Consider the following 14,416-nt stretch of genomic DNA (forward strand, 5'->3'; position numbering starts at 1 on the left):
GTTTGTTAATTTTTTGTTCTACTCTTAAGGAGACACACATGTGCAATATATAAACAGAAAAATGCCACTAAAAAAACCTTATGAGTGAAGTCTAATGATATTGATTAAATAATAAACAGTGGACTTGAGTCAGAACCACAGAAAGATCCTGGATACAGAAAATTAAATAGTGATTCAATTAATTTTGACGTCACAGCTGAAGACTTCAATAAAATAAAATAAAATATATTGTTTTTTTGTCTTGATTTATGTCCTAATTGATGACTCTTGAAACTACAATTACTTGGTGCAAGATTCAACTTGCTTGAGCTGAAGAAGACACTTTAATATTGTACTGTATACTGTAAATCTTACTGAAACATTAACTTAAAATCTTAGGGGGTACTTCACATTTCAATTAATACTTAGGTCAAAAGGGCTGACCAAAAAATCCTGATCTAGAGGAAGATCCATGTGCCAGTTAGTGTGAGATAATGAAAGAGAGGAAAAAGTTCTCACCAGATGCTGAATGTGTCTAGAGGATGACGTTCCCCTTCGCTGCAGCAGATGAGAACACAGATAAAGCATCATAAACAGAGTCACAACAACAAAAAAGGATCTTATTATATCATCATTACTTATAGAAGCATCATGCAATGAGTAGGTCTTAACTGAACCAGCAGTGCCTCAAAAACATACATGACAACCCTGCTTACAACAACCACTACTAAACTAAATTAAAGAATGAGTCTAAATGAGATTAAAGTTCTCTATCTAAACATTTTTGGCCATCATAGGCCATCACTGTGTTCAAAAGCGCTGGTCAGTAGGTTTTGAGACACTCTCTAATTCAGCTAATGATTAGTGCAAGAATATACTAATGTACAAAAGTTTGGGGTCATTAAGATATGTATTCTTTAAAGTAAAAAGGATGCATTCATTTGATCAAAAGTAACAGTAAAGACATATGATGAGTCAATTTCTATAAAAAATGTATCAAAGTTTCACAAAAATATTTAGCAGAACAATTGTTTTCAGCATTGATAATAGTAAGAAATGTTTCTTGAGCAGCAAATCGGTATATTAGACTGATTTCTGAAGGATCATGTGACTCTGAAGACTGGAGTAATGATGCTGAAAATTACATTTTGCAATATATTCATAAAGAACACGTTTATTATAATTGTAACAGTATTTCACAATATTACTATTTTTACTGATTTTCTTTTTAAAACTCAACATTGGTGAGCATAATACACTTCTTTCAAAAACAAAAAAAAAATCCTAACAACCCCATACTTTTGAACAGCAGTGTAATAAAAGTTTTGATTAAAGCTTCAAAGGATTTTCAAATTCAAAACATGCCAATAATGTCATTTTTACCACTTTTTACCACTAGCTAGTGAGCGAATGAAAAAGTGAATCAATGAATAAATAAGTCAATTAAAAAGGAGGTAATCAATGACTGAACCAATGAGAAGCAAAGAGATCCTGCTGGTATCTATGTTAGAAGTAAGAAGAAAAATCAGATGAGATGCACTGAGTGAAAACAACAGGAAAAAGGAAGGAGATAAACAGATAAACAAAGTCTTACCAGTTCGGAGGGCTGCGCTGGGATGCAGGATGTGTTGATCTGAAACAGAGAAAAGAACCATGACTCAAAATCTGCATCACCTCCACCGTCCAACACAGACACATTCGCTCAAAACCCTGTGGTTGTTCCCAGCTCCGTCCCAGAACGAGGGGAAAGGAGTGGTGAAGAGGGATCTGTTGGGATGGGGAGAAGGAAATGCTTCCCCAAAGCAACAGATAAGCAAACTATCTGCTGATAACACTGAGACTGGAGAAAAAGTGAGATGCAAGGGATTATGGGTGATGGGCAGTAACCGAACACATTAGTATGCACATTCCTCTCACATGATCTCGTACAAAACAACAAGACACCACAACATCAATTGTGGGACAGTATGTATATGACAGACAACCCTCACCCATCCAAACAAAAGTGTTTACATGTTTTGACATAAAGGGTAAAGGGGCGGAGCATCTTTAGCGTGCTTACAGCAGGCGGGAAAACGTGTTTGTGTGTGTGTGTACAATGACATTCATGCTTATGTAACATGAAGTGCCCCCCTCCCCTCCCCACACATCCGATCCCCTGCCCTGTCCTGCCCTGTTTGTTTGGTCACAGGAAAAGGGCTGAGGCAGGGAGAAACGCATAGACGCTACACTAGGCCTTGACCTATGACTACCTGTGTGTGTGTGTGTGTGTGTGTGTGCGTGTGTGTGTGTGTGTGTGTGTGTCTAGGGAGTGAGATAGAGAGTTATTAAAAGACTATGTTTTTGTTCAACAAAACAATGAAACATAACATCTGAGGCTCTGGTGGATGGAGGGACTTGGGGGTTTGGTATTTGTGTCTCCAAATATATGCCAACACTGGAAGTTGTGTGGCTTTTAGCATGTCTGTTAGCATTGAGCTTATCTATATGCTAACGTAGCTATATGTTAGCATGGCTAAAAAGTTAACTTTAAGCTTATATGGGGATTTAAATTTGACCAAAAGTTTATGAATGGAGCACCTGGATGACCAGCTACAGTACATTGGCTAAAATGTGCAATACACAATATAAAGTATATTCAGAGAGTATTATAATTACATAAGCACAGTATTATTCGAATGTACTGTAAAAAGTTGTAAAAAAAATCCATTACTTTATTATATAATTGTTTATACTCACCAAATCAGCATTTATATGTTCAAAAATACAGTAAAAACAGTATAATTGTGAAATATTATTTTAAATAATATCTAAAATAAGTGTTTTATATACATTTACATATAGACAAATGTAATTTTTTCCTGTGATGGTAAAAGCTGAATTGTCAGCATCATTACTCTAGTCTTAAGTGTCACATGATCCTTCAGAAATTTGCTGCTTAACACTTATTACTATAAATGCTGAAAACAATTGTGCTGCTTAATGTTTTTTTTGTAGACTGGATTTTGTAACTTTTGGTCAATGCATCCTTTTTGAATAAAAGTATTCATTTATTTAAAATAAAATCTTATAGACCTCAAACTTCTGAACATAATGTTAAACTTTGCATTAAACTTGACCCTCTTCTTCCAGTTTGATGAATACATCTGATATATTGATTTCTTTCTTGACTCTTTATAAAAGATTTTACAGAATTGAATTCAAAATGTAAAATAACCATTTTTAAGCAGTATCCAGTAGATACTATGCAGTAAACAGCACACTACCAAGTAAGCTGTGATTGTTCACATGATGTTTTGTGAGTTGCTACAGATAGGGAGGATCCCATTATGATATTAAGTGTCCTTTTTTCTTGACTAAAAATCTGCCATTGCATTTGAAAAAAGCTAATGATTATGTCTCAAAATGCACTGTGTACAGAACTCATATATAATATTTCACTACACTGGAAAAAGAACACCTTCCCCATGTATACAAAGACAAGAAGTGAAACACGGTGTAACTATTTTTACCAGGTGTAAAAGATATCACTGCCTCTGTGTTAAAGACATCAGCAGCTGAGAGCCAATTACTGACCCTCACACACACTCATGTTCTGTCACTATGAGCAGATGTTTCTTCTTTAATGCCCCTCCCGCTCTTACTTTTTTTTTATTCCCTGGGAACATTTTCCTGCTTCCTCTGGTAAATTTCCCCTCCGCTTTCATTCCTTTTTTCCTCTGCATGTCAATCATTCCACAAACATTTCCTCATTCATCCTGTTCATGTTTTCATGCTCCACTCATTCACCCTTTCTCTTGCTCTACAACTGTGGTTTGGTCTTCACATACAAAAATGTTCCACAATTTCCACCAAAATACAGTATCATTCAAAAGTTTGAGATGGGTAAGTGCTATTTAATTTTTGTATTTTTTATGCTCAGCAAGGCTGCATTTATTTAATTACAGTAACAAGAGTAACATTTTGAGATATGGTTATAATGATAAAAATATCAGCTTAATATATTTTATTTATTTATATTTAATGTACAGCCATTAATCCAGTCTTCGGTGTCACACGATCTTTCAGAAATCATTCTAATATACTGATCTGCCGCTCAAGAAACATTTATTATTATTATCAATGCAGAAAACACTTGTGCTGCTTAACAATTTAAGAATAAATTGTTTGATTGTAACATAAGTTACAAAAACAGGCGTTTATGTTATGTTATGAAGGTAAACAGCTGGGAAAGAAATCACATTTATATGAGATCTGTGTATTAATTGACAGCAGCGTAATATACAGTAACCATACCTACTGCTGTTTACGCTGTTAATATGATGCCAACGATAAAATAAATGCACACAATAAAAATAACTCACTGCTCTGAACTGAATAACATCTATAGCTTTAATAAGAAGACATTTCTTACTTAACTTTCGTAATGCTGCTTTTAAAAGCTCTAGCGTGAAGAGATACATGGCGGGTTGTGTGTGGCTCACTCACGGCGGGGTCTCTGCTAATACAGCAGTGTCCTTCAGCAGTTGTGGGTGGAGCTTGTGCAGAGTGACATCACATTGTACAGATTCTGCGAACAGCTTGTTCTGAGACTGCTTATGATTTATGGGGATTAAAACATCATTATAGGTTGGTTGTGTACACACACTGTCACACATTTATGTTCAAATAACATATAAAAGTGAATTTTGCATATTAGGTGGCCTTAAGGAAATGTGTCATTTGCCTTTACATAACTGCCAGTGGGTCACTAAGGTGTTCTGATTATTTTTTTAGCACGATATCGCTATGGGTGGTGCGTTGGATGTTCTTGGTGGTTCCTTACGGACCCCATAAAAAGAGGCCTCCACCCAAGTATAGATATGTGTGCTTATGGGATATTTTTCAGATGTTTCATTGTCTAACTGTCTATCTGCTGAGAAAAGTATCACATCTCTTCCAAACAATATTTGAGGTATCACTCATGTCCACAGCACAAAAAGTGCTGGACGAGCTACATGCCAAAGTTTAATATGCAGGATTATGGGTTTGTTCAGATCCCAAAGTATGAGCAACAACCACTAATAAGTGTAGCGACTATGCTATTTTGGTGGAAACTATGGTTACCACGGTAAACTTTTGTTTGAGTGTTTCTGGCTACTTCTCGCTAATCTTTTTCCTCCTTTGTTTCTTCCCGTATGTAACCTTCCTTCTCTCCCTCTCACTCGCTCTGACTTTCTTTCTCCTTATCCAATCCACACTTTCCGCTTTTCATTTTTCCCTCATTTAACAAAATGCCTCCCTCAGACCGGCCGGCCTGCAGCCAGAACAAACTCTGAATTCCATCTGTAGGGCCAAATCATACCAAACGACTCCTGCAGCAGCCTTTCATCCCGCTTTTATAATCCATTATTCTTTCTTCCCCAACCCCTCTCCTTATTTCCCTCCCTCCATCTGTCTCTGAAGTAACAGCAGGCCCCTGTTCTGTGCCCCTGTGTTCTGCTGCGAGCCCCGAGGAACATGTTCCCACGTGTAATGGGACGTTAAGGGTGAGGAGCGGTCCACAAGCGAGTACACGTGCCAAATGTAATACCACTGCAGTAGTAAGGAAGGTTATTTATGCGACAGGGATGTGTTTTGACTCCACCGAAACACGACTGAGCTCATTACTGACATCACACTATTTACAGTCACACAGCAACATTACACAATCTGTAGCATGTTTAAAGAAGGGACGCACAAAATATATCGGTACAAGATCAATGATCGCTGATATTGATGATTCTTCAATGTATTGGTATTGGTCAGAATTTAGTTGTTCTCCTTTCTGCTATTTTTTGCATTTAGATGTAAGAATGACATCATTCAGCACTCCCCCTGCCCATATTTAATATTCTAAAAGAAAATAAGAAATTGAAAATATGGTACTGTTTCATATATGTGATTCATTTTTGTCATTTTCTGCAAATTAGGCAAACAATTATTAGTAAATGTGTGCATATTTAAATACTTTTTAATGGTATATATATATATATATATGCAAATAGCAATTATATCAATACTAGAATTAAACCTTGCATTTCCTGCACTGTTTAATTCCTTCAGACTGTTTTAAGAAGCCCCCCCACCCCAAATGTTCAAGATGTGGTTATGACTTGCTTTTAATCTTTAAATCCATTTTTTCCATATGATACATTTTAATATTGTAATGCCCAAATAAACTTTGCATTTAAAATGTTTTATTTCAGCTTTCAGCATTTTTTTTTTAATTTAAATTCATTTAGACAAAATATTATAGAAAATGTGACTTTATTTTTGTGTGAGTACACTACCATTCAAAAGTTTCTTTAAAGGAAATATTACTTTTATTCAGCAAGATGTGTATAATGTTACAAATTATTTTGTTTTGAACTTTCTATTAATCAAACAATCCTGAATTATTTTTTTATCACACTTTCCAAAAATATTAAGCAACATTATTTTTTACATTAATATAAAAAATAAATATTTCTGAAGGATCATGTGACACTGAAGACTGGAGTAATGATGCTGAAAAATTCAGCCTTGATCACATGAATAAATTAAATTTTTACTGTATTTACTGTATTATTGATCAAATAAATGCAGCCTTGGTGAGCATAAAAAACATATTTTAAAAACATTTTATTAGCCATTTTACCAAAAGAAATGTACTAACTCCAAATTTTGAACAGTAGTGTATATGCAGTAATTTTAACTGATTTCTCCTGACATGGACTTTGTTACTGTCCTCTCAGTAGCAGCTGCTTCATCCGCTCTGCACTCGTTTCCTGTTCATAGAGGTGTGAGGCTTTTTTAAGAGTTCCTCGGAGGCAGAGAGGAAATGTTCCCTACTGCTCTGTGTGCATGTACACGTGTGTGTTGGGGTCTGGAGATGTACATAGAGATAAAAACGAGGCTAGAGAGAGGAAGTGCAGATCAGAGGATGGTTAGAGAAGGATATGTAACAGGCAGTCACACTGTAACCAGCGCAGGAATACAAGAAGGGTGGAGATGAACATGAGAGCAGAGGAAATGGAGGAAGGAGGGGGAGAGAGATGGAGGGATGTCAGAGCGGTGGAGGAAGCGTGGGAGGAGAGCAAGGCTGGATGGTGGGCTTGGGTGTAAACAGTGTAATTACTGCGATTAGTCCGAGCAGAATACAGGGGTCTCAGGAGAAGCAGATATACTGGCTTTCACTAAAGATGAAGAGAAACAGCCTTAGAAGAACAGTGCAATCAAAAATCAACATTTTGTCATCATTTACTCTCGTTCAAGTCATTCCAAGCCTGTATAAGTTTCTATCTTATGTTGAAAACAAAAGAAGATATTTTGAAGAATTCTGAGGAAGCCAAACAGTTGGTCCCCATTGACTTCCATAGCAGGGAAAGAAAATCTATGGAAGTCTTTAATGTTCAACATAAGAGAGAAACTGGAACGACAGGAGGGCAAGTAAATGATGACAAAATGTACAATTTTGGGTGAACTATTCCTTTAATGAATTCTTCAATAGTGAGTGTTCATCTCAAGAAACATAACAAAGTCCAGGCCATATTTCAAGAAGAAGGTCATATTTCTTAAAAAATAATAATAATAATAATTCCCATTACTGCAGTGCAAACAATTAATGTAATGTGAAAATAATAATGGTATATTAGTTAATTAATCTTGACTGTAAAAAACAACAGTACTAATCATCATTATTATTTTATAAATTACCATTTTATTTTTTATAAATGAATAATAATACTAAAACATTAAAATTAAATAATAGTATTATACATTTTCCAGATATTTTATTTACAATAATAATACAATTAATTGTATAGAATATATACTATAATATAACAACAACAACAACAACAATAATAATAGAAAATAAAATATCTAAAAAAGTAAATTAAAAAAAATAGTATTTAACTATTTTTACATTTCTGATAACAAAGGATATTTTATATAATAATAATAATAATAATAATAATACTTACTACTATTAATATAATTTATATTATTTATAATAATATAATATAATATAATATAATATAATATAATAAAATTATAATATAATATAATATAATATAATATAATATAATATAATATAATATAATATAATATAATATAATATAATATAATATAATATAATATAATATAATATAATATAATATAATATAATATAATATTTGTGTGCATATGTGAGTCATAATTATCCCTAAAGCAGCATTAGACTCAAACAAAATGGAGCCAGTATGGATGTAATATGACAGGGGCCAAGGAATAAGTGCATATATAAGAATTATATAAAAGGAATAATTGCTCTTTTGTAGATAATAATACAGAAGCATCTAAATAACTTACAAAATAAAAAGATACACACCATACATATTTGTACAAAATAAGGTAATACCAAAGTATGTTGCAACCAAACCAGTTAATTAACTATAAGACATTAGCATGAGACAAATGTCCCTTCACTCTCTCTAACAGGAGCTTCAGTATTATTTCACCCCTTCTATTGTCTTACTGCCAAACTAAGCAAGAGTCACACATGACACAACCAATCAAAAAGATAAAACATGAATAAACAGAAGTAAATACATTCCCTCCGAATGAAAACAAACCTAAACAAGTAACAGAGCACAATCAGCAGGTATCAGCAATGGAAAAGTCCCACCTCTGCGAGCATGGCTTGTGTAATCAGACAACGACATGCCGCAGTTGTTCTGATCTCATGTATTTATACAATCCTTTATGGACGCTATAAATACAAAAGACGTAGACATATTGGAGAATGTACTGATGTTATAGATATCTTTCTTCACTTCAAAGTTATGCATACGGATAGTTTCCATATGGTGTCAATTACACGGATGGCAAAATGCAATGGGAAACTCAAGGCAGTTTGACTTTTTTTTTTCTTTTCTTCTTTTTTGGGGAGAATAAGAAACACTAATTTAATTAGTTCCCTCAGAAATAGTACAATGACAATACCCTTATCTTTCATGTCCTATAATAATTAATTCAGTATATATATATATATATATATATATATATATATACATAGATAGATAGTCAATCTTCTAGGCTATATTAATTCATCTATAGGCAGTGTAGAAGTGTATGCAGTTAACAGGGATCTCCTCTCAATTTAAGACACTATCTACATTGCTTATTCACTTGTACCATGATAGACAGATGCAATACTGTAATGAATACTTAAAACTGTGACAACTGAAAATGTTTAACTGACTGTGCACAATGTCAGATTGATGTTTAATATGAGTCATCAGATGCATAGTGAATCATCAGTGTGTATCCTCATCTATGTGAATCTGTTCAAACAGCATGTGCCAACACCTCAGCTGTAGCCTCAGATCAACCTTTGCTCTTCAGGTTTCTATTGGAGTCATGTTTTAGTTCTTCAGTAAAGAAAATGTATCTTCAAAATTACTGTTATAACTCAAACAGAAGTCTCGCAAGTCAGTGGACGACAGAAAAACTAATGTTTTGCTTAAATGGCATGACAGGGCCCTAGGCTGCATCCACGGTGGATTCCTTCATGGTGTTATACCCTTTTAGCTCTTTTTTTTGTCATATACCTCTCCTTGTTACCCAACATTAGGAGTCGGATGTAATCCAGACCTCTGAGTCAGAACACCAACCTCTAAATGATGCAAAACGAAACTAGCACGGATTTAGACAAAGCTGAGACACACATAGTTGGATTCATATATAAACACTCTCACTCTGGCCTGAGGGAAGCTTGGGAAACACATGGCATTGATGAGCTCATAAAGAGGGGTGATGAAATGAACCATTTACTGGAAGAGCCCACCCATTCACTTCCCTCTTTTATACCAGTTCATATCCCACTTCAGCCACCAGCACCATGGGAAACAGGATCCCTTTTTGCCCAGAAAAGAGGCGGAAATGACTCTTCCTCCATCTGACGGTCTACTCTGCCATCTATTCCTCTCGTTTTTTCCCCTCTCTGGCCCCTTAAATATTTTTCCACCATCATCTCTTTTTCTCTACTGACTGAATTTTCCACTCTGGCACATAGATAAGATCCTACCACTCACAGGATGCATGGGGGAAAAAAACAAAAATACAGTCAAGTTTTGACTTTATGTGCCAAGACAGCATGCTAACGGTCATGGACACTCAAGAGTGAGGGATCTGGAATGCTCTACATACACAGCACAGCAGCTTCACTTACCACACTACTAGTGCTCTAGACTGGCATACTCAACTAGCAATTGTCTTAAAAAATAGAGTTTTTGTTAGCATGTTACTAAGTTAAAGCCATGTTAATCTATAGGCACAAAATCCTTTTTTATTTTGTATTAACCTTTTTCAGTATTGAATGATGATCATCTCTTCTGCCATTGCAAATTATTTTGAGCCTACTGAAATGCATTATGCAACTGAAATTTCAAACTTTAGTCTAGAATATGACATCCTCCACAGTTGTGATGTGAACATGAAACAGCAGATTGTGACTGTTGAACTGTGATTTGTCATGCAGGGTCAGCTTGACTCAGTGACAGCTAAGGTTCATCAAATGCTAAAGCAAGTTAAAGATGAGTCAATTGTTGTTAGTGGGCTGGAGGTTATTTCCTGTGGTTTAGGGTTGTAGACGAGGTTGTATCACACCAGACAGACACACAAACAAAGACGGCGGTACTGACATTAATTCCCTTTCAGCTTTGTTTTCAGGAAATGCATTTTGGGAAAAAGGAGCTGTGGTATTTCCATGTGGGTAAAAGTAAAAAAAAAAACATTAACAGACCAGTGAGGTCTGAAACTATTGGTCACCGTCACTGTAGGCTACACACAGAGTAGGTTAAACTATGTTTTTATTGGTTACAGACCAGACAGAGCCAGCTCATCTCTACAGTATGACTCAAGTGAATAGTTCACCCCTAAAACAATTACGGATATAAACAGAATATATCTTAAATCAAAAGAGCAATGAATCAGTCCAGATAAACACCATCTGCTGCCAGCTGTTGTCCTGGGGAGGCCTGAGATATTAAGGACTGGTTGGAGATATATATATATCAAATCTCTCTTTATTTTATTTTATTTTAATAAATTATTGGTATTATTTAACAGTTTTTTTCCTTGTATATTACTCGGATCAGTGCAGGTCATTCTATCACTCATAGATTGATATAAGTACCAGTCTCCAGCACTGTGAATCTTAATTTCTCACAAATCTGTTGACTTGTTGTGATATTGTTCCTAATATATGTTCATTTTGGTGGCTTTATTTGAGTGTTATTTAAATGTCATCTCATGGAGTTCTGAACCAAAAAAAGCATATAAGGCAAATGTATGGTGGTATATCATTAGAAGATGCTTGAGTCATGACAGATGTTTTTTAAGAAATATTCATGATTAAACAATAATAATCAACATGTTGGTAGGTGCATGACTTCCCTGGCCAATCCCTATTTCACCCTATAGCAACAAACTACAACACTGTTTATTGAGAAACTGCCATTAAGACATCACACCTCAAACTGTCATCACACTGTACTTCATAAGGTACTTCTACAATTAGAGTAGGAGTTTAATAAGTCCCTCATGGCTCCTGAAGTCAACTAGCCATTCGTGACTGAGAGTGCTTCCTCTATTAAGTATTTTCCTATTTCTATAGTACACATATCTGTATTTCTAACATAACTGTTAGCTTTCACATATGGACATTCCCATTCAATTCACAGATGAAGCTATCTAAGTGTGCAACTCTAAATCTGTGTAAAATCCAATAAGGCCAGTGCTATGAGGAGGTGAATAAAAAAACATTCACATCTAATAATGCAACAGAGCCCAGGAAGGGAACGAAAGCTTAAGAGAGCAACATGAAACAGCTGAATGGTGTTTGAGTGGATTTTCTATATTAAAGAGCAGCAGAGAAGGGCTTATACTGATTTCTGCGGCACAAAATAAAATAACTGCAGGTTATACTCTGAAATGAAGTACTGTTTAGGGTCAAACACAGTGTGTAATCAGTTGAAATGTGAGATTTGGGTTGCAGGAGTGTTCAGGTTTTTTTTTTTTTTTTTTACACAAAGCTGTCTAACATTTTTGTAATAGCACTTTAATATGGAGCAAGAGTTTGCCAGACCCTCCTTGAACCCATGACTTGGACCGATGTCGTGGCACTGTGACCAAAGTGTTCTTGAAATTTGTCTTTGTTGTGTCTTGCGAGGTGCTAAGAGCGGGGAGGCTGGTCAATGTTTCTAGAGGGCCGGTGAGGTTTTCAGGTTTTTTTTTTTTAAAGGTCATGTTCTCTAGAGAGGGTGGCCACTCCCCACTATGACAAAGCTGATGACTATCACAGTCAACATTAAGGGTTATGAATGGTCATGCCTGGAACAGGAACATTTCACTGAACATATAAAACTAAACTAAACAAAAGATTACTTAAACATGCTTTAGATGGGTAAAAAAACATGTGTAGTACCCTGGAAAATCAGAAAGCAGGAGTCTGGGAAAAGAGGTTACCAGTGTATATCCAATCTGTCCCCATACTGCTCTTGAGTTCTTGCACAACATTTAATCTACCAGATATCTGAAGAAAAGTCTATTTATGCATGAATCATGACAAATGATCAGTTAACCATTCATCAATCTTTAAAATTAAGCAGTGGGACAAATAAATGATAATATGTGATGCAGTAACAGATCTCACCCAGAACTGTTATAGCCTGCTGTGGGATTCAAACCTACAACCTTTGGTTATACACTGAAAATTATAACCATTTACGCTTTGATCATGCTTCTGCCTTGATTCTTAAAATTCAACAGTTCATGAACATCATTTTATGACTTAGCTGAAATTATGAAAAACAAAAGTAATCATCAAACTGATTACCGTTTTTGGGATTCAAAATTACAACCTTTCAGTTCCCAGCCCAGAATTGCAGTTGTACCACACTATTAAAATTAGCTGCATTGATTTTTGCAATCTGCGATGAAAATCAACTAATCAGCTTTTAAAGCTACAAAAAAAACATATAATTAGATTTTTATTTTATTATTATTAAAAATACATATTTATGTCAAACTAGATTTTTAAGTGAATTCTGTCAGGTAAAATGTAGATTCTGACACCTGATTCATGAAATGCACATAATCATTTAACCTAGTCATTATAGGAACTCATGCCTGAAAATGAACCTATTCAGCCAGTGAGGTCAACTCCAAGCATGATACAGCTCTAGACAAACTGCATGCTCTCTGTGTCGTAAAGAGTTTCAGTGGGTTGCGATTTGCTGATTGAATAACCATGTGGCATGTTAAAACAGTCACTGTTTCTTTGCACATTGACCAAACTTTTGCCAGTGCCAAGTAGTGACGAATAAGGTTATAAAACACTGGGCATCACAGTAGTTACTCTATACAAGGTCAGCAACTATGAATAAAGCTTTACAGCGTTGCTTGGGACTCTACATCCCAGGGTGCTCCCCTGGAGCCATGCCTGATATGGGTGTGCCAGCGCTGGCATCCATTGGTCTTATCAATGAGTCTTTCACTACAGTTTTGTGGTGCGGGGGTGCGGCTGCCAACACTGCCACCCCAACACAGGGAGGCCTTCAGTGCAGGAAACACAGAGAGAGAGCTTGCCTTTAAATACATAAACTACCATTTTATACACCCATGTTAATCTGAAGAGGGAGTGAAAGAGGCATTGATAAATTCATTATGATGACCTGATGAGAAATGGGAAAAATGTTCTTACCTTGGCTTCGCATTTCTTATGAGTGGCTGTTTTGCAGACTGTGGGCGGTAAAGAGAGGGAAATGTGTTGGTCAGGGAGGAATACAGGGAATACAAGGGAACCCCCTAGTGAACTATAAGATGCAACATAATTTAATAATTTGGGAGTTTGCATCAGGGATGAATAGTATTAAAATAGCATCTAAAATCTTTCTTATAAATCTTTTTTTCTTATGATTATAAAAAAATTCAAAGTTTAGAAAACCATTTATTCATAAATAAAATGTGTAAAAGTCTAGAACTCCATGGAATAGTGTTATTTTAGAAGTATATAAATACAAATGTAGTATTTCCTAATATTTTAAATGTTTTATTTCTATATTTTAAATTTTCATTTTATTTTTATTATGTCATTTTTTTTGTTTAGCAATTTTGTATTTTAATATTTCTATATAAATGTTTTTTTTTAATTATTAATTCAGTTTTACCTTTCAGTTTAACAACATTTTTTACTTCAACATAAATTCATTACATTTTTATTACAAGTTTTTCAGCTTTATTTCCATTACTGAAAACGATTACTAATAGTTTAATAGTTAGCAATAACATCATTGGCTTGAAAAGATGTTTTAAGATATGTTTTTAGGGCTGTCAAAGTACACTGTAAAACTGGATTAGGATTTAGTGTGAAAAAATAGAAATACAAATAAAT

At 34.9% G+C, this 14,416-nt stretch overlaps 1 protein-coding gene across 12 annotated transcripts in view; it reads right to left on the reverse strand.

The window, feature by feature from the left end:
* Positions 1–14,416, reverse strand: part of LOC132118000 (tensin-2-like) — a 49,404-nt gene that overhangs the window by 18,044 nt on the left and 16,944 nt on the right. For 9 of the 12 annotated variants that reach the window (XM_059527458.1, XM_059527456.1, XM_059527457.1 and 6 more), the window contains 4 exons: positions 13,727–13,764; positions 1,574–1,612; positions 1,451–1,480; positions 499–537 (listed from right to left, as the gene is read on the reverse strand). In XM_059527458.1, the coding sequence (XP_059383441.1) occupies positions 499–537; positions 1,451–1,480; positions 1,574–1,612; positions 13,727–13,764 (146 nt within the window). The remainder of the gene's footprint in view (positions 1–498; positions 538–1,450; positions 1,481–1,573; positions 1,613–13,726; positions 13,765–14,416) is intronic. The other 3 variants (XM_059527467.1, XM_059527459.1, XM_059527468.1) reach the window with 1 other exon arrangement.

This window comes from Carassius carassius, chromosome 37 (assembly GCF_963082965.1).
Source record: "Carassius carassius chromosome 37, fCarCar2.1, whole genome shotgun sequence".
Taxonomy (NCBI): Eukaryota; Metazoa; Chordata; class Actinopteri; order Cypriniformes; family Cyprinidae; genus Carassius; species Carassius carassius.